This window comes from Nicotiana tabacum, chromosome 23, assembly GCF_000715075.1.
Source record: "Nicotiana tabacum cultivar K326 chromosome 23, ASM71507v2, whole genome shotgun sequence".
In the NCBI taxonomy this organism is placed as follows: domain Eukaryota; kingdom Viridiplantae; phylum Streptophyta; class Magnoliopsida; order Solanales; family Solanaceae; genus Nicotiana; species Nicotiana tabacum.
In genome coordinates, this window is record NC_134102.1 from 91,273,429 (window position 1) to 91,294,501 (window position 21,073).

General features: G+C 38.2%; 1 protein-coding gene across 1 annotated transcript; it reads left to right on the forward strand.

The window, feature by feature from the left end:
* Window positions 1-14,602: 14,602 nt before the first annotated feature.
* LOC107767006 (uncharacterized) lies at window positions 14,603-17,934 on the forward strand. Its single transcript, XM_016585928.2, has 9 exons — window positions 14,603-14,759; window positions 14,900-15,014; window positions 15,712-15,748; window positions 15,849-15,918; window positions 16,088-16,192; window positions 16,290-16,440; window positions 16,531-16,613; window positions 17,475-17,568; window positions 17,664-17,934. Exons 1-9 carry the CDS (start codon window positions 14,729-14,731, stop codon window positions 17,743-17,745), a joined length of 768 nt encoding a protein of 255 aa, XP_016441414.1. The 5' UTR covers window positions 14,603-14,728; the 3' UTR covers window positions 17,746-17,934.
* The last annotated feature ends 3,139 nt before the right edge of the window (window positions 17,935-21,073 follow it).

Sequence of the window (21,073 nt, forward strand, 5' to 3'; positions counted from 1 at the left end):
CGGGTAGGAGGTATCAGCTTTCTTGGCAACCACAGATATGTTGGCCGACATCACGACACCCACATTGATCGGGTACCCGGCCATGATGGAGGTGACTAGAACTGCCCGCGGGATATGAAGGTATGTCTCATTATGACATGGGTCCAGTCGGTTGCATACAAAGGTCTGCTACCCCTTTGCCTCGAAACTCAGGGTGTTTCTGTGAATAGACACCCCTGATGTGATCCATGGTGGTGGTGGCCTAGGAGCTGCCAGAATCTCAGCTAGCCACGGGCGAGCTGCATCCCCCATTGCAAACTTCTCCAAATACTGTGTGGGCTCAACATCATCAAACCCCAAGTAGGTGTTTAATGTGTGCTGGTCAAAACGCACCTTTAGGTTCCTCACTTTAGTTACCTTGGTCCCTTTCTTAATATGCGCCACATTGGCGTAGAACTCCCGGACAAGGTATTCCCTCACGTCCACTACGCTCTGGGTGAACCACATCCACCCCTTCCGCTCTTGGAACTGCCTCAAGACTGACGGATTATACTTTTCAAGATCTTTCAATTGGAATTCATGCTCAAGAGTGAGCGATCTCACTGGACACCACTCACAGAAACTAGAGAAGGCAGCCAAACTAACGAATCTGTCCTCCCAGATCTCTTTCTTCGTCGACCGCTGAACCGCCAACCATAGCATCTCCCCCTCTCCATCATCGGGGATGTCATTAACTATAGTCGCTGGTGCCTTAGGGACAGGTGTAGAGGAGGGCTCAAAAGCCTGACTAGCACTTTCCAAACCCTCAGAAGTGCTCTACGATATGGAAGGCTCGTCCTGTAGTTGATACCTTCCTGGTGGCTTTGATTGGACAGCCGGCTACTCTTGAATGAGTTGCCCTCCGATGCTTCCCTAGATGGGACATAAGAAATGGATTCGGAGGGCTCTGTATTTCTCCCTCGGCAGGTTGTAAACTTCTTTGTGATTATCTTTTGGAGGGCGAGGGGTAAAGCACTCTTGCCTCGACCCCTGGAAGGTTCACCCCTACCCTTTGAAGTATCACCTCTACCTCGAGATCTAACCATTTTCTGTACCAAGAAAAAGCAGGTGTCAGTTGTAATTCAAGTGCAAACATACAAGAACACACTAGAGAGATAGTGAACAACACAGTGTAAAACATGCTTACAGGATAGGGGAGTGTGGTCCGCAGAATTCTCATTGCAGCCGCAGAATGGGCATTGCGGACCGTGCAATTTATCATTGCGGCCGAAAAATTGGATTATGTTTCACACAATTTTCATTGCGGCCGCAACTCAGACACCACTAATATGCCAACTCTTTGATAACAGATAAATAGTTGTTCTACGCCCGCAATGGGATTTTTGTGGTTCACACATTTTTCATTGTGGCCATAGAATCATGCTTGACTAAAGTACCCTAATTTCAACTTCTGCGGACCGCACAATTTCTTGTGCTGCCTCAGATTTCAAAACAATTACGATCAGAGTTCTAGGGTTTGCAATTTTTGCACAAATTTGACATGGTAGCAGTGTATAATCATGAAAACCTATTTACCCATTCCCCATAGAGCAAGTACTAGTTGACCCACTACAGGTTTAACCTCACATGGTTGTATAATTAAATTCTACTGACAAATGGCCTAAAACTAACTAACAAGTTATAAATTAAACTAAAAATTGAAAAATTATACAAGTAATTGAGGCATACCAGATATGAAGTAGTGCAAATGAGTGATCACAGATGTTGAGTGTGTGTGGCAGATGATTTACCAAATGATTTTAATATTTTAGACTTGTGAATGCTCAAAGAGGGGAAAAAAAGTAACAGTGGCCCTAGGCCCTCTAATTATACTAGACGGTTCTGACTGAGGGAAAGAGAGTTGAGTGCGGCCGTAGAATTCCCATTGCGGTCTGCACTCTGTTACTTGGGGCTTAGAAGCCCTTTTGTGTTGTGGTCCGCAGAATTTGTTGTGCGGCCGCAGAATTTGTTGCAGACCGCAGATTTTGTCTTGCGGCCGCAATTTGGCCATTTCTCTAACAAACCAACTTCAGAGAGTTGTCATTTTCCCCTTCAATTTGTGATGTTCGCAATGTAATTGTGCGGCCGCAGAGGACCTTTTGTTGCCGCAACCATAAGTGTGTGGTCCACGCAATACAATTGTGGCCCGGAATTCTTTCAACACTTAGCCAAATTTCTGGACATATTTTCTCTAAAAAGCACACTCAAACCTGCAACACACTTCAAATCCAGTTAGCATAAAAATAACACCTAACTACAAAAGAAGAAAAGAAAAGAAAAAGAAATATGGGTTGCCTCCCAAATAGCGCCTGATTTAACGTCGCGGCACGATGCATATTACTATCTTTTGAAATAAATCACCGCCACAACGTGGCCATCACCAATTTTTCCCAGATAGTGCTTCACCCGGTGACCATTGACTCGGAATACCTCATCATTTTTGTTCTTCAAGTCCAATGCACCAAAGGGTGTCACACCCACGACTTCAAACGAGCCACTCCATTTAGACTTTAACTTCCCTGGAAACATCCTCAACTATGAGTTGAACAACAACACAAGATCACCCTATTTGAACTCTTTGTTCCAAATGTACTTATCATGAAGATATTTTATCCTCTCTTTGTATAAGGACGAACTTGTGTATGCATGGTACCAGAACTCATCCAACTCATTCAAATGTGCAACCCGCAAGTTAGCAGCTGCATCCCAATCAAGATTAAATTTCTTCAAAGCCCATATGGCTTTGTGCTCAAGTTCCACCGGAAGATGACAAGCTTTGCCGAACACCAACCGGTATGGAAACATTATGATAGGAGTTCTGAAAGTAGTCCTGTAATGACCCAACCGGTCATTTTGACTTTTAGAACCCCGTTCCCTAAAATAAAACTTCCCGTATGTGCTTTTATTGATTTATGACTTGCGGGGATGGTTGGTTCGGAATTTGGAAGTGTTTGGATTGAAATCGGAACACTTGGTTCCTTAAGTTAGCCTTAAAAGGCCAAGTTTGACTTCAGTCAACATTTTGAGAAAACGACCCCGGAATCGGGATTTGACGGTTCCAATAGGTTCGTATGATGATTTCGGACTTGGGCGTATGTTCGAATCGGGTTTTGGAAAACCCGAGAGCATTTTGGCGCTTAATAGTGAAACTTAACTATTTGAAGGTTTAAAGTTCTTTAAATTTGGTTTGGAGTATATTTTTGAGTAATTAAAGTCCGTTTGGAATTTCGAGTTTGGGAATAGTTCCGTATAGTGAATTAGGACTTGCACGCAAAATTTCGTGTCATTCCGAGTAGTTTAAGTATGTTTCGGCGCGTTGGAAGTAAATTGAATAACTTGAAGTTCGTAAGCTTGAATCAATTTGGTTTGGGGTATGATTTTTATATTTGATGTTGTTTTACATATTTCGAGAGTTCGAGCGAGTCCGTTTTATGATTTCAAACTTGTTGGTATGTTCGAGCGGGCACCTGGGGGCCTCGGGAGTTAACCGGACAAGGCTCAGATCAATTTTGAACCTTGGAGACACAGCTGAAGCTTTGAGCTTCTGCTATAAACGCACCTGCGCTTGGCTAGCCGCAGGTGCGTGAAGGGCACCGCAGAAGCGGCAAGTGCGCAAATGCGCAGGTACAACCGCAAAAGCGCATCGCAGATGCGATGTACAAGCCGTAAAAGCGGACGAAACCGGCCTAGGGGAAACCGCATCTGCGACGCATTTTCCGCAGATGCGGAGCCGCAGATGCGAAAACACTGTTGGATAGAATGGTTAAAAGTCGTGGCTCAGACATTTTGAGCCCATTTTTTCTCCATTTCCGGGCGAATTCAGAGCTTTTGAGAGGGGAATTTCTACTAGCAATTGGAAGGTAAGTTAATTCTACACCCCTTGAGTTAATACATAGATTATGGGTTGATTATAACTAGTAAATCTGAGAAATCAAGGGTTTAGGTGAAAAACCTAATTTTTTTATAAAAGTGAGCTTTTTACCATGAAAATGGTTATGGAATTGGATAGAAATTTTATATTTAAGTTCTTGAGATTATGAGTAACGTTTTCACCCGAAAATTTTCGGAATCCGGGTACGTGGGCCCGAGGTGAATTTTAGGAACTTTACCATTTTGGATAGGGTAATTATTCAATAGATGAATTTCGAATTATTGAGCATATATTAATTATTTTTGTATAATATTTGGATAGCTTCGGATTTTTCAGCGTCGAATCAAGAATTTTACGTGACGCGGTAATCGAAAAGTGGACTTCGAGACAAGGTAAGTCTCTTGTCTAGTCTTGTGAAGGGGAAATTATCCCATATGGATTAAATTAAATAATTGTTGCTAATTGCGGGGCTACGTACGCACGAGGTGATGAGAGTTCATGCGTAGCTACTATTAATGCTAAAGTATGGGTAGTTTAGGACTCAAAGCATGAATTACTTGTGTAAATTGTATTCTTTATTAATTAAATTATTCGATGTATATATTGTGAATTGTTATGAAAGGTAGTAAAAGATGAAATTTTCATATGCTTAATTCTTGTTTAGATTAATTAATTGTTGAAATAAATATTTTATCCTCTCGAATCAATCTTGCAATAAATACTCTTATTCCGGAGGTACATAAGAAAATGTCTTCCTTTATTGTGGATCGGGCCCAACGCCTCAGCAGAATAGATACATCTATGGATCGTGCTGCTCGTCCCTCGGCAGTGTACACGAAACTCTGGATCGGGCCGTACGACCTCGGCAAAAATCGTACTTAATAATAACAATTACACGATAGGTTTATTTCAGCTTGCGAAGCTAATTGATAAATTGGTGATCTTTGGAATATTGAAGAAATTGTTATTTCTGCTTGTTAAGGAATTATTTGTTATTCTTGTAAATGAGACAAATTTATAAATTGGAAATTATTTGAATTGAAGGAATTTAATTAATATATTGAGAATTGTTGCATTTGAAGGAATTTAATTATTTCTGCTGGTTAAATAAGTTATTGTAAATTCTGTGAATCATGCTGACTTGAATAATTATAATTTATTCTATTTATTATTGTTGACCCTTAGTGAGTGTCAAAGTCGGTCATCTCGTCTCTACCACTTCGAGATTAGACTTGATACTTACTGGGTACACGTTGTTTACGTACTCATGCTACACTTGTTATACTTTTTGTGCAGGATCTGAGACAGATACTAGTGGAGGACCTATCATCGCACATCCTCGTTATCCAGGGGCGTAGTGGTGAGCTGCCTTTCTGAGCCATCCTGCAGCTACCAATGCCTCTTCTTGTATTATTTTTATTTTGTCTATTTTTATTTCGGACAGTATTTAGAGTTTTGTATAATCTACTAGATGCTCATACACTTGTGACACCAGGTCTTGGCACACATATTGGTTGAATTAAGAGTTGCTTATTTTCTTAGTTATTTTTAAATTACTGCTTGGCTTGCCTAGCGGTAGTGTTGGGCACTATCATGACCTATAGGTAAAATTGGGTCGTGACAAGTCCGATAAGCCCATAATATATCATCAAGCTTCTTTGACCAATCCGTCCTGCTAGCATTCACTGTTTTGGACAAGATATTCTTTATCTCCCGGTTGGAGACTTCCACTTGACCGCTACCTTGTGGATGATAGGGACTCGTGACTTTATGAGTGACACCATACTTGCTAAGCAAAGTGTCAAAAGCCTTGTTGCAAAAATGCGATCCCCCATCACTTATGATAGCCCGCGGAGTACCAAATCTTGTGAAAATATTCTTCTTCAAGAACGCCACCACACTTATCGCTTCATTGTTGGGTAGAGCAATGGCCTCAACCCATTTAGACACATAATCAACCGCGACCAAAATGTAGATGTTTCTACAAGAACTCACAAAAGGACCCATGAAGCCAATACCCCATAGATCAACGATATCAATCTCCAAAATGGTAGTGAGAGGCATTTCATTCTTCTTAGAGATTCCACCGGCTCGTTGACATTCATCACATCTTTTCACCACATCACTTGCATCTTTGTAAAGAGTGGGCCAATAGAAACCGCAACTTAGTACTTTGGCCGCTGTTCTTGCTCCGCCATGGTGACCACCATAAGGCGAACAATGGCAAGCCTCAATAATATCACTTTGCTCTTCGTCCGGTACACATCTTATAATTACCCCATCCGCAAATACAGAAAAGGTATGGCTCGTCCCAATAATAATCTTGACAATTCCGTTTGAGCTTCTTCCTTTGATTTGAAGAGAACTCATCCGGGATGATTCCACACATAAGGAAGTTTGCTAGATCCGTTAACCATGGCACATCCTTCATTGAAATAGCCAAGAGTTGCTCATCGGGGAAGGAGTCATTGATTTCAAGGCATTTTGCGGCCTCCCCTCATCCTCCAAATGAGACAAGTGGTCCGCCACTTAATTTTCACTCCCTTTTCGATCTTGGATGTCAATATCAAACTCTTGCAACAATATCACCTATCTCATCAATCGATCTTTGGAATCTTTCTTGCTCAAAAAGATAGCAAAGTACCGCATGATCCATATGAACAATAACCTTTGCACCCATCAAGTACGAGCGAAACTTCTCAATTGCAAACACATGGCAAGGAGCTCTTTCTCCGTAACAGTGTAGTTGACTTGGGCATCATTCATGGTCTTACTAGCATAGTAGACCGGATGAAATTTTTTGTTGATGCGTTGCCCCAACACTGCTCCAACCGCTACATCACTAGCATCGCACATGAGCTCAAAAGGGATACTCCAATTAGGAGCAGTGATAATGGGAGTGGTTGTCAACTTGAACTTTAGCAATTCAAAGGCTCTCATGCAATCATCATTGAAGTGGAACTTAGAATCTTTCTCTAAGAACTTGCATAACGGGTTCACCACTTTAGAAAAATCCTTGATGAAACGCCGGTATAACCCCGCGTGACCTAAGAAACTTCGCACGCCTTTCACCGAAGTTGGAGGTAGAAGTTTAGAAATCACCTCAATCTGTGCCTTGTCGACCTCTATGCTATTCTTTGAAATTTTGTGGCCAAGGACAATGCCTTCCTCGACCATGAAATGACATTTCTCCCAATTTAGCACCAAGTTCGTTTCTTCACACCTTGCCAATACTTTATCCAAATTTATCAAGCAATCATCAAAGGAATCCCCGACCACTGAGAAGTCATCCATGAAGACTTCAAGGTAGTCCTCGACTATATCCGTAAAGATCGCCATCATACACCTTCGAAAAGTTGCTGGTGCATTACATAAGCCAAATGGTATCCGCTTGGAAGCGAAAGTACCATAGGGACATCTGAAAGTTGTTTTCTCTTGATCTTCCGGAGCAATAAGGATTTGGTTGTAGCCTGAATATCCATCTAGAAAGCAATAGAAAGCACGACCGGCTAACCTATCAAGCATTTGGTCAAGGAAGAGAAGTGAGAAATGATGCTTCCTCGTGACTTTGTTTAGCTTGCGATAGTCCATACACACTCTTCACCCGGTCACCGTTCTTGTGGGAATCAACTCATTCTTGTCATTGGTGACCAGCGTCATGCCCTCTTCTTTGGGACACATTGCACCAGAGAAGTCCACGAATGATTGGAAATGGGGTAGACAACCCCGGCATCCAACCACTTGATAATCTCCTTTTTGACAACGTCTTGCATAGCTTCATTGAGTCTCGTTTGATGTTCAATAGATGGTTGGCATACTCCTCCAAGTTAATCTTGTGCATGCAAAATGCAGGGCTTATTCCCCGAATATCCGCCAAAGTCCACTCAATAGCCTTCTTCCTCTTGTGGAGCACCGCTAATGTAGAGTCAACCTGCACATCATTCAAAGAAGAGGAAAGAATAACCGATAAAGTAGAAAAGGACCAAGAAATTCATACCGAAGATGTGGAGGCAATGGCTTTAACTCCAAGGCAGGAAGCTCTTCAATTGAAGGCTTTGTAGGAGGAGTTTTCCTATTTTCAAGATCCAAGGAAAGTTTCCGTGGCGCATAGTTGTACGACCCCATTCCTTGCAAAGAATTCACACATTCCATGAAGCCATCCATCTCGTCCTCATCAAAGTTGAGTAAGAAGGCCTCCAATATATCACCTACATTAATCGTGGCACTTGTATCATCAATAATCACGCCGGTCACCAAATCCACGAAAGAACATACTTCATTTCTATTTGGTTTCCGCATAGATTTTGCACACGTGGAACACCACATTTTCATCACCCACCCAGAAAGTGAGTTCTCCAGCTTCCACATCAACAAGAGCCTTCCCCGCAGCAAGGAAATATCTTCCAAGAATAATCTACACCTCATAGTCTACTTCACAATCAAGAGTAACTAAATCCACCGGAAGAATAAACTTATCAACACGAACCAATACATCTTCAATCACTCCTAACGGTCTCTTCATAGTACGATCATCCATTTGTAATCTCATAGATTTGGGTCTTGGTTTCCCAATTCCCAACGTCTTGAAAACCGAATAGGGCATCAAATTGATACTTACCCCAAGAATACAAAGAGATTTAGAAAACTCGGCACTTCCAATGGTACAAGGGATTGTGAAAGTACCAGGATCTTCTAATTTAGGAGCCATCGAATGTACAATTGCACTCACTTGATGCGTGACTTTGATAGTTTCAAAATTCATCGACCGCTTCTTTGTCACCAAATCCTTTATAAACTTTGCATAACCGGGCATTTGCTCCAAGACTTCAACTAATGGCACATTTATTGAGAGACTCTTTATCATGTCAATTAATTTTTGAATTGATTCTCGCCATTTTGCTTGGCGAGCCTTTGAGGATATGGAGGAGGAGGCTTAGTCAATGGTGCCTTAGCCTTTTACACTACCGGTTCCGGTATGTCAATAACATGATCCCTGGACGGGTTCACTTCCTCTTGAGTCTCTCCCACATTGTCATCAATATCAATCCGCACTTTATCATTTGCTTACACCACATTGTTCGAGATTTCTTCTTCTTCTACCACTTGCTCATCATCCACAAGTTTCCTTTGACTTGAGGTGGGTGCATTCCCACCTCTTCCACTTCTTGTAGTAACGGCCATGGCATGCCCCGTGTTGTTCCCACCCTTTGGTTTCACCACCGTGTCACTTGGTAGTGCCCCCTTAGGATGAAAATTTAAAGCTTGAGAGATTTGCCCCATTTGCACTTCTAAGTTACAGATCGATGTGTTGTGTGAGCAAGTTGGGCATCAAAATCGGCATTCTTTTCCATCATTTACTTAAATATGTTCTCAATACAGCCCATTTTATTGTTGGAAGAACTAGGACTATAGGAAGGATAATGAGGTGAGTTGCTCAGTTGTTGATACATCGGGGGCCTTTGGAAACCCCACCCTCGATTTCCTTGATTGTTACTCCAATTGCCTTTATTGTTGCCTCCTCAATTTTCCTGGTTATTGTTGTTATGCCAATTCCCTTGATTATTGCCGCCACTCCAATTTCCTTGATTGTTGTTGTTATTCCAATTGCTTTGATTATTTCCATCACTCCAATTACCTTGGTTGTGAGAATTCAAATTTCCTTAATTATTTTGAGGTCTCCATTGTTGTTGGCTTGCACCTTGAAAGTTGTTTCTTTGCCCTTTAAAGTTGTTCACTTATTGGACCTCTTCTTCTTGGTCATTGTAGAAATCATCTCGCTCAAACTCACTATATTCTTGCACAAAATTTTCCACTTTTTGTTGCACTTGCGGACCCTTTGTTATCCGTTTGTTCACCATCATGTTTACTCCCTCCATTAGACTTGCCTGGGTTTTTCACTTGTTGAAGTTGAGCCTTTGCCAATTGGTTCATGGTGGTGGTCAATTCTCCTATGGCTTGCCCATGGTCATGTAATTCTTTATGAAGGTGAATCACATTGGGATCACCTTGTGGAACATTAGCCCGGGATTGCCACGCCGATGAAGTATATGCCATCTCATCCAAAATATCACACGCCTCCGCATAAGGCGTAGTCATGAAGTTCCCAACGACAAGTTGATTTACTACACATTGGTTGGTTGTATTGATCCCCCGATAGAAAGTTTGTTGAATCATGTTCTCCGTCATATCATTGTTGGGACACTCTTTCACCATTGTTCTATATTGTACCCATATCTCGTGTAGTGGTTCATTAGGCTCTTGCTTGAATGCTAGAATTTCATCCCGAAGTATAACCATGTGCTCGGGAGAGAAGTACTTAGAAATAAATTTCTCCGCCAATTCATCCCAAGTATGAATGAAATGATTTGGCAAACTTTCTAACCAATCTAAATCTTTCTCCCGTAGAGAGAAGGGAAAAAGCCTTAGCCTCAAAGCATCCTCGGAGACATTTGTTTGTTTATTCCCCCAATACATATCTACGAACCCCTTCAAGTGTTTGAATGCATTTTGACTCGGTGCACCGGTGAAGAACCCTCGTTGCTTGAGAAAAGTGAGCATCACGTTTGTTATTTGAAAGTTGCCTGCCCTAATACGGGGAGGGACTATAGCACTTGCATACCCTTCATTCAGCAACACCCGATGTGGAGCCGCTCATGGTGGAGGTGGGGGTGGAGCGGGCACATTATCATGAGGCACCCGGCCTCGTCTATTGGCTTGAGGTTCAAGAGGGACCTCATCCATTTGATCATCCTCAACGTCCACATCCCTCAAAGCTAAGTTTCAAGCTCATTGTTTGATGTGATTGCACCTACAATTTCTCAGCACGTTAGTAACAAGGAAGGAAAAGAAGATATTCCAAAAACACACCTAAATATATAGTTAACACCGTTTTTAACTCCCCGAAAATAGCGCCAAAAATTGATCTCGTCCAATCGACACCTCAAATTAAAGATATGAAACAACCGATTGCAATAATAGTACCCAACAAGAGTCGGGGTCGATTTCCACAGGGAGCCATATATGGGAGTTAGGAGTATATATTGTAGTGTGTGAGTTTGAACTACCTCAATTTACACTTCCACAAATTGGGGTTGTTTCTATGTTTATTTTAAACTAAGATTGCAAAGTTAAGAAATAAAACTAAGAAATTATTTTTGTTATTTTTCAAGTTTTGTAAAAAGCCTAGGGTTATGGCCATCACCTAGGTGTTTGCCTAATGGGATATAAACCTTAATGCTTGTTTTGTTGATCGGGGTGTATTATAGCTATCAACTCTCAATTACCCATTCAATACCTCTCGGTCAGAGAGTGATTTTGCCCAATTTGGCTTTCTCAAGTTCAAATGAGTATTACACAAAAACAGTTGATAAAAGCTCAAGTCGGGTTATTGCTATCTCTAGGTTGAACCTTTTAATTGGGATTATCAATCTCTCGATTGACCCAATTTCTTGTTAGCCAAATTTTTCTAGACTAAGTCTCTCTTTCTCAAGTAGAGACAAAGTCAAATAGGCATGAACTAATATTTGCAACCATTAATTCCACAAATTAAAGCATGAACAAGGCTAAATAATAAACACCCAACAATAAACAAGCATTAAATTAAATACCCATAAGGTTTACACACTATGGTTGGGTCACAACCCTAGTAAAAATCTAGCTACTCATGCTTGAAATAGAAGAAATAGAAGAAGAAATACTAATTAAACTCATATTGTAAAATCAAAATGATAAAATCTATGTTAAAATATCCCAAAATATGAAAAACTACTTAAAGAAGCAAAGAGAAACAGCTACTGTAGTTGCTGATATCAAAAGTTGACCTAATTTCGTGAAACTCTTCTATTTATACAAAGCTGACAATTTCGGACAAAAATGCCCCTCGGGTGGTTTTGCGGCCGCACAATTTCATGTGTGGTCTGCAGGTTTCTTCAACTTGTCAGGAACTGGAGGTCTATGACCGCACAATTCTGATATGCGGCCGCGAGGTAGTCTTTCTGCGGTCCGCAGATTTAAAACTGCGACCAGAACTTGGTCTTCTGCGGCCGCAAGGCACTTCTTTTGAACAATTCCTGTGCGGTCCGCAATCTTGAGGGACTTGGACTTTGGAAAATTGCACACTCTCTGAAGTTGATTTGTAATTCTTCAATTACGGCCGCACAATTTCTTTGCGGACCGTATTTTGCTAGGAAGCTTGTTGGGTTTTTCTTCATTGTTTGCGACCGCAGATAGAATTCTGCGGTCCGCACTTTGTAAGTTCTTGTGCCTTTTGTTGCCTTGTGTTTTGATTACTCCTTTATGAGTCGGATTTCATCCCGGGAGTCCAACTTCCAACATTCCTGTAATTTTGCACATTTCATCAGTTTCGAAAACACAATTAAAGGGATGTTTTTACCTTTTATAGAATTGTACCTAAAGTAGGACTCCTCTACTATATAAAAGGGGGCTTGATAATTCATTTAACATATTATAATAGGCATCCCAAAGCAATACATTGTTATTATTTCTCTTTAAGCTCTTGTTCTTCTGTATCCTGACACCGATCGAATCGTATCCGGCTCGAGGGTGGCTAACCTTCCAAGGCTGATATTATTCAATTCGTGTGGTTTGCATTTACTTTGTCATTATTTATTTCAATTACGATCTAATTTATCATTTTGTATCAAGTTAGTCCACGTATCCTTAAAACCACTTACAAATTCAGTTGTTATCCGATTTTGAGGGTATACACTATTATTATTTCTTCGAGAAAATTAAACTCGAAAATACAAATGAATTAAAATATAGAAATTTTAAACAGCACGTGCTCCAACTGAACCAATCTAGTCGGTGGCATTTACCATGCAATTCTTCTTTGTTTAATCTTCAATGTTTTCTTGTAACATGAATGTCAATTTCCTTGAAATATAGGCTGCACCTAGAAGTAATACTTAGTAGCCAAAAGTTAAAATATTCAATCTCTAAAAATTCGACTTGATATTCCTTCATCAACTGGGACTACTCTGAATGTCTATTTACTTTGAAAATTTTACTGGATTAAAAATATTCAACGAAAATCGTAGAAGAAAGAAAAAGTTCATGTATTAAATGAATTTAGGAATATGTTCTCCACCAGATGTACCATTCCTCGGATCATCAGCTCATGCAATTCTTTGTTTTATTCATACATAAAATGACAACCAACGTAATTTGTGATGCAATGCCATAATAAAAACGCCATATGATCGTCACTTCTATGGTATAGCATCTTGTATCCTTTCCATTTTCTAAGATAACATTCGAATATTCAAAAACTAGTGAATGGGATGTATTTCTTTTGAGTTGTTAAGCACGAATTTGAGGGATTCTCCATGTTAAATGATAAAATGTCATAACCTTGTCAACATATTGTTTTCACAAGAAAAAAAGAATATAGAGGAATGAAGAGATTGAATGGAATTTTGTCTACTTGCAAGTTGCAACAGATGAGAACCCCCTATTTTTTATTTTATTTTTTGAGTGCTTTTTCATTGAATAAAATGCGTGAAATATAAATCTTTGCCTAAGGTAGGCTTCTAAAGTTATGGTAAATCGCTAGTCGTAGATGCTGTAACAATTTACATAAACTCTCGATCGCATTAATAATAAATTTATTAATTAAAGTCATATGTTTTTGCTTTTTAAATCGAATGCATAACATTTTCAACTAATACTCTCGAAGTAAAAAGATCTTTTTTAAAAAAGACATATTTTTAAATATCAAAGACAACATGATTGAATACTCTATGAAATAAGGCTCTAATGATTCAATATTCTTTTGTTAACGTAGGTTGATTGCCCATAGTTTGTTTTGTCAAATTCAATTTGAGAAATTTGCGTGAGATTAAATTTAAGTATATTTTTAATCTTTAAGTGAAATATACAAGCTGAAACTCTACTATTGAGATGTTAACCTCTTTATGTGTGAGAGAATTTCATTCCTAGAGCTCGAACTCGTTGATTAGATCATGGCCATTGAAATATATGATGGAGGGACACCTTGATCAAATTTGAACGACGGAAGAAAATTGCTAGTTTTGAACTTTTCAGGTATGGCCCTCCTTGTGGCCTAAGACATAAGGAACAAAAATGTAAAAGGGGAAGAGAAAAGAGGCCAAATCCGAAAAGTGAATGACCATGCACCTACACACATAGAGAGACAGAGAGGTAGTGACATAAAAAAGCCTATTAACTTTTTATTACTTTATTCAACTCTTAAACCCCAACTGCAGGTCAGCTTAAACCCCTCTATTTTTTTTTCTCACCCGTGAACACAAATTGTTAATTTTTCTTTTCTTTTTCAAGATCTTTATAATTTGTACGAATTTGCTTAATGGCCATATTTGTTAATGCTTATACTCAATCTTGATTTTGGAAAAATAGGAATATATCTTTTCTTGAAAAATATTCTTGGGTTGTTTTAGTTGATGTGCTTTTCTTTTTTTGTCCAAATGTGTAGAAGTATTGATTCTTTTAAGTATTGCATTATAAACAAATGAGTAGCAGTTCATTTATTCATATTGTGTTCTTTGATTTCTGCATAGATTCTTTGCTCATAAAGTTAATTGCTTTTTTGGCCCCTCTTTTTTGACATCCTTTCAGTGGGACCAAATCCAATTGTAGGTAAACTTAGACAAAGTGTAACTGGTGTAAGCTATGTCTCATATAGGAAAGATTCATGACTTGTATTCCATTTTCACCCTTTGTGGAGTGGTGTATAAATAGAGGTGTGCTTAATGTTGATTATTGGCATTGTATTGCAGGAACACTTTTCAATAGGTGCAAAGAGTAATTCTAAAAATTTGACATTCTTTGGATATAGCAATGAGCGTCAGTGGCTCTACAGCAGGTTCTGGTGGGTTAATTTTCATTTTACAGTGCACATAGGAAATGAGATTTTCTCTAAAATCTGATTACTATTTAAGTACTATGCTCTAGCAAAACAGGACAAGTTAGCCGAGTGATTAAAATATGTTGACGTTGCAATGCTTTTAGGTAGCAGAACAAGTCGAACATCGTTTGAATTTGGAAGGACTCATGTTGTTAGGCCCAAAGGAAAGCATGAGGCAACTATTGTTTGGCTACATGGTTTAGGTGATAAGGGTTCAAGGTACTATTTTTATTATTAGAATTAATTATGCTCTTAAGGTGACGCCTTTGAGAACAGTAAAGCAGCCATAAAGATTGTCACAAAAATTGTTAATTGATATATGAATTAGTTTTTTTTTAAAGTTATGATTAACATCATGTTTCAGTTGTTACATAGTGTTTTCTGTGCCTGCACTATCTGGCTCTACTGTAACCTGTATTACACATTTCTTTCGTTTACCTCTATTCTGTCCAAATATAATAAAGCCTGAGTAAGATAGGAATAAGTCATTGTCTCTTTGGATCATTTACTTGATACTTAGGGATCAGGCTGCCAGATATTGAACCAGGGACCACTTGTTCACTTCCTGATTTGTCCTATAAACCAATTAAACAAAACAAAACAAAATAGAGTTAATTATTCATGATGTCAGTGGCTAATTTGGTATCACTAAGACTAAGATTAGGCCCATAAGCTTTCAAATTAAAGAATGTAGTCTAATTTGTCCCTTTCCATAAACCTCTTCATATAATTGGTTCTCCAGATTCTTTGTGGTCCCTGGGCTAAATGCATCACTAGTCTCCAAGTTGTTTCTTCACATTTTCATGCACAAAGTTGTCAGCTCTTATATGTTGCATATTTATATCCAACTTGTATTATCTTGCTTAATTAGCTACCAGAAACTGCTGCTAATTCTTCTCTCTTATATGTTTTGCAGTTGGTCCCAGCTTTTTGAAAGCCTTCCACTTCCTAATGTAAGGATGTGATCATATTATTTATGCAGTGTGATTTCTTTAATAAGATCGAGATTTGTAGTGACTTGTCGGTATCTTACCTTTTCTAAATGGGCTCCAGGTCAAATGGATTTGCCCAACTGCTCCTACTCGTCCTGTTGCTGCCTTTGGTGGTTTTCCCTGCACTGCTTGTAAGCCTTGATTTCAGCACCATTGTAGTTTTCTGTTTGTTCATAAGCATATATATTCTATATTGTTGTATGCTTGCTTAGCAATGTTTTATTCTCACTGTTCATTATCTTTTGCATATTTACTGATAAAGATAAACCACAGAGGATTTATTAACTTGAATCATTATAGGGTTTGACGTAGGAGATATTTCAGAAGATGCTCCTGATGATTTGGATGGCTTAGATTTTTCTGCGGCACATATTGCAAATCTCTTATCAACAGAACCATCTGACGGTATATTTCTCTTTCAGCTTTTTAGAACAAATATTTGATATCTGATTTGGCAGTTCATCATTGCATACCTGTACATAACTCCTTCTTTCATCTTCAGTTAAATTATGTGTTGGAGGATTCAGTATGGGATCTGCAGCTGCTCTTTATTCAGCCACGTGCCATGCATTCAAGCAATATGGTAATGGAAGTCCTTATCCACTGAACCTGAGTGCAGTTGTTGGCCTTAGTGGCTGGCTTCCTTGTTCAAGGTAGAACTTCTTTGCTTAGACATATCTGCAGCTTTAGTTCCCGTGGAATTTGTTCCGCTTAATAGTTGTATTAAGCTGTTTTCTTTCCAGGACATTAAGGAACCGAATGCAAGGAATGAATGATGCTGGAAGACGTGCAGCAGCCTTGCCAATTTTGCTGTGTCATGGCACTGGTACTTTTATAGCAAGCTTTCAAAATATCGGAGTCTTAAAGTTCAGCAAACCTTCACTTATTAACTTTTCAGAATGCAAATATATGAAGGACCTGTCAGGGTGTTACTCATGTAAATTCCGCCATTTGTTGGTTGTCTGATCAGATTCCAATACTACGAGTACCAGGGGCGGAGCTACAGTAGTGGGTGCGGGTTCGGGCGAACCCAGTGACTTTTTCCGGAACCCTGTATTTGTATTGAAATATTTACTAAATCTATATAAATATATACTGCCGAACCCAATAACAAAAGGGGTTTTGGTTCAATGGTAAGGTCTGTGGGTTCGTTGGGAAAGATGGGGGTTCGACTCCCGCTGAAAGCAGTTTTTATTTTAAAATTTAGAACTCACACACTTCAAATCCTAGCTCCGCATCTTCCTACGACCATAAGGAATACCAGCATTACTCTTAGTGATGCCCTATTGAGCAGACCTCTAGACATCTTAAGGTCCTTAAATACAACAGTCACATAATCGCATGTTGTATAAGGAAATGCTAATACAGGACCTCCTGTGGGATAACATCTTGATAATTTTTGGTTCTCTTTAGATAAATCTCAGAATGTGGAAAGGTTGGTTGACAGGATGTAAAAGTGACCAAATTTGTTTAGATTAAAAAAAAAGAAAGCACTGTTTGAAGGCTGGGAAAGATAATAGGGTATATATTAAGGTCCTTGGTATTCCACATAGCTGTAATTTTTATAATTGATTGGACATAGTTGTCAACAGGAAACTTGCACTCTTGCTGTTGTACTATCCTTATGCCATTGAAAATGAAGTTAAAATATGAACCTTAACGGAATACACAATGGTTCTTGTTTCAGGTGATGATGTTGTGGCATATCAACATGGAGAAAAATCTGCAAGAATTTTAAGCTCATCCGGCTTTCAGAATCTAACATTTAGGAATTATCAGGGGTACCTATACATTTCCGGCTTTGTTCTTTTTTTACACCGTAAAGTTCATATTTTCGCCAAGATTTTTCTTCAAGTGTTCATTCTTCCTTCAACAGGCTTGGTCACTACACAATTCCTGAAGAGACTGATGAAGTTTGTCGCTGGCTGGCTGCAAATTTGAGTCTTGGGGGGACATGAAAAATAGTTACTGAAGCTATGGTATACGCGATATACACGAAAAATAACAGCCATAGTATATGAACAGCTAGCCTAGGGAGAGTGGTTCATGGTATACTTTCATTATTGTGCATCCTATTATTGTCTATTAGTCTGTTGTATTGGTAAAAAATAAATCAATTGTGGCTATGCAAGTTCTTACAATTTTGATTTTTTTTTCTTGAGAGGGCAAGGAAATCAGTGTATACTTGTGTAGTAACTAAAATGAAATTTCTTGAAACCCCTTCTAGTGTGGACGATTGGTGGCCACTAGGGTGAATGAAAGAGAAACCGAATCTTTCTAGGAAGTCAAGTGTTCATCAATTGCTTTACAAAAATACAATTGGCGAAACTCTTTCATGTTAAGAATTCAGAGAAATCTGACCATAGATATAGTTTCAAATTTTTGAAATAACAATTAGAGATTAGCTGTTGTTGCTACCAAACCGAAAAGTCAAACCAAACCGATTAAAAAACCCGGTTTGATTTGGTTTGGTATTGAGTAAAAACATACGAACCAAACCGACATATAAATATATAATTTTTATATATACTTTTAAGATTTTACATAAATTTATTTTTAAAAATGTCTAGAAATATTTGGAATTTTCTTACGGGATATAATATTTAATAAAATATGAAATGTTCTATATTTATTAACCTTAAATAATGAGTTGCATGATCACTTTCTTATCAAGTGTTGCTGAAATGTGTCAATCTCTTTCTTCTTCCATATTCATATGTCAAGATCTATTAAATTTTTATATCTTTTTCGAATTTAAAGTGGTTATTATTATTTAGGTATCATATTGATTTTTATGTTTAATTACTAAATTCGGTTAACCTTGAAAGTGTATCAACGAAAAGTTATTGTCATACGACTAAAATATTCAATAGATAATATGCTTGTCAATTTTTAAATTTTTTACTAAACATATATTTACTTATCAAAAATTTAACAAAGTAAGATCGAAATAATATTTAAGTAACCAAAAAAAATCCGAAAAACCCGAAAAATCCGCCAAAACCGAACCAATCCAAACTGATATAGTTGGTTTGGTTTGCTTTTGATAAAAACCGAACCAACCCGATCCATGTACACCCCTAGTTGGCAGTATAAGCAAAATTAATTTGAAGAATGTATAACACATGTATAATTCATGTACAATATGTGTATCGGCTATTTGTAAATTTCACATAATTAATACAATTTTGGTATGTAACATATAATACATAAATTATACATATATTATACATACGCCGACTATTTCTAGTTTAAGAGATTACAGTTATTTGGGTTAATTCTTCATTGTTTTACACCAGTAAATGAATGCACAGAACAGCCACCTCATGAAACACAATAATCGGCTTTAGGAGAAAGGAAAAGAAGAACTAATCAAATAGCGGCCACCCATCGGCTTAAATTAAAATATATATATATATATATATATATATATATATATATATATATATATATATATATATATATATATATATATATATATATATATATATATATATATATATATATATATATATATATATATATATATATATATATATATATATATATATATATATATATATATATATATATATAAAAAACGATCTTTTCTAATCGTGTAACAGAATCTTTTATGCTAAAAGTGGGTCTAAAATAAACATAAAACAATAGAATTATAAATTTAATAATTGATAGTTGACACCGCAATACATGTTAAGTGGAATATTCTTCTTAGCTATTTTGTTATCCTCTACCATAATAAGTGGTATTCTAAAAGGCGTGAATGCAGCGTGCACGATGCTTGATTTTCTTCTTTAATGCACTTGTTGGTTGGACAAGAAGAAAACTGATTAATTAGCTTAATGAACAAACCTACAATCACGTCATGATCACAATATGTTGCTTTGCCAAAAAACCAATTAGCGTAGATTGTTATTAACCAATTACTTAACAACTGCAACTTTAACTCAACAAGATCTAAAGACAAATCAAAGAATATGCCTACTCAAAAAATTTAGCCCCAAACTTACCAGCTGGATGACATATTACCTAATGTTATCAATCAATTACTACCAATCAAAGAGCTGCATTAACTAATAATTTAACTCAACAAGATTTAAATACAAACCAAACGAAGATCAGTAATGGTAATTAATCTGTCATGTTTATTTGAATGAATTAATTTTGAGACAATACCATATATTCGTATAAATGGAATCATGTTCTGTAATTCCTTGAGAATATTAGCACATATAGAAATGATTTTCATACTCCCAAGTTCCTTTACATAACTCCTTATTTTTGCATGCAGAAATCAGAAATCTCATCCCCAGTGTAACGATCCGATAGGTTGTTTTGAGCATTTGCACTTCCCTCGGTGGTTTAAGGGCATGAGTAGCTCCGTATGATGTATTATGACTTGTGTGGATCATCGGTTTTGATTTTCAGGTGTTTCGGAATTTGATTTGGAAAAGTGAATTTCATGTTTGAAGCTTTAAGTGGGAAGAGCTGACCAAGTTTGACTTTTGTGTACTTAACCCCGGATCGGAGTTCTAATTATTCCGTTAGGTTTGTATGGTGATTTTGGACTTGGGCGTATGCCCGAATTTGCATTCGGATGTTTCTAGAAGGTTTCGACACTAATTGGCGAAAATTAGCAATTTAAAAATTTGGAATGTTCATAAGTTTGACCGGAAGTTGACTTTAATTACATGGGGTTCGAATTATGATTTCGTGAATTGGAATAGTTTTGTTATGTCATTTGGGACTTGTGTGCAAAATTTGAGGTCATTCCGAATTTATTTGATATGGTTCAGCACAAGTTTTGGAAGTTGAAAGTTCAAAAGTTCATTAAGTTTGATTTGAGGTGCGATTAGTCGTTTCGATATTGTTATGCGTGATTTGAGGCGTCAAGTAAGTCCATGTTATGTTATGGAACTTGTTGGTATATTCGGATGAGGTCCCGAGGGGCTCGGATGAGTTTCAGACGAGGTTCAGATCGTTTTGGCTATGCTGGTTTGGCAGAGATTCTGGTGTGACCGCACCTGCGGAGCCTTGGGCGCAGGTGCGGTGCTGCAGAAGCGGTATTTGAAGCACAAGAGCGGAAAGTGCAGCTAGGAGTAGGAATCCGCAAATGCGGAGGTTTCTTCTCATCTGCGAAGATGCAGATGCGGTGGCCTTGGTGCAAAAGCGAGAAGGGCGCAGATGCAGAGCTTTTCATCACACCTGCGATGTCGCAGAAGCAGAGTTTTCTTCCACAGGTGCGAATGGTCTGGGATCAGTCATTTCCGCAGAAGCGATGGTTGG

Excerpts from the sequence above, each read along its gene's own strand:
- LOC107767006 (XM_016585928.2), top strand. The coding sequence starts at position 14,729 with ATGAGCGTCAGTGGCTCTACAGCAGGTTCTG. Across the intron at positions 14,760-14,899 it reads TGGCTCTACAGCAGGTTCTG|GTAGCAGAACAAGTCGAACA; the intron begins GTGGGTTAATTT and ends CAATGCTTTTAG. Across the intron at positions 16,614-17,474 it reads TTTGCTGTGTCATGGCACTG|GTGATGATGTTGTGGCATAT; the intron begins GTACTTTTATAG and ends TTCTTGTTTCAG.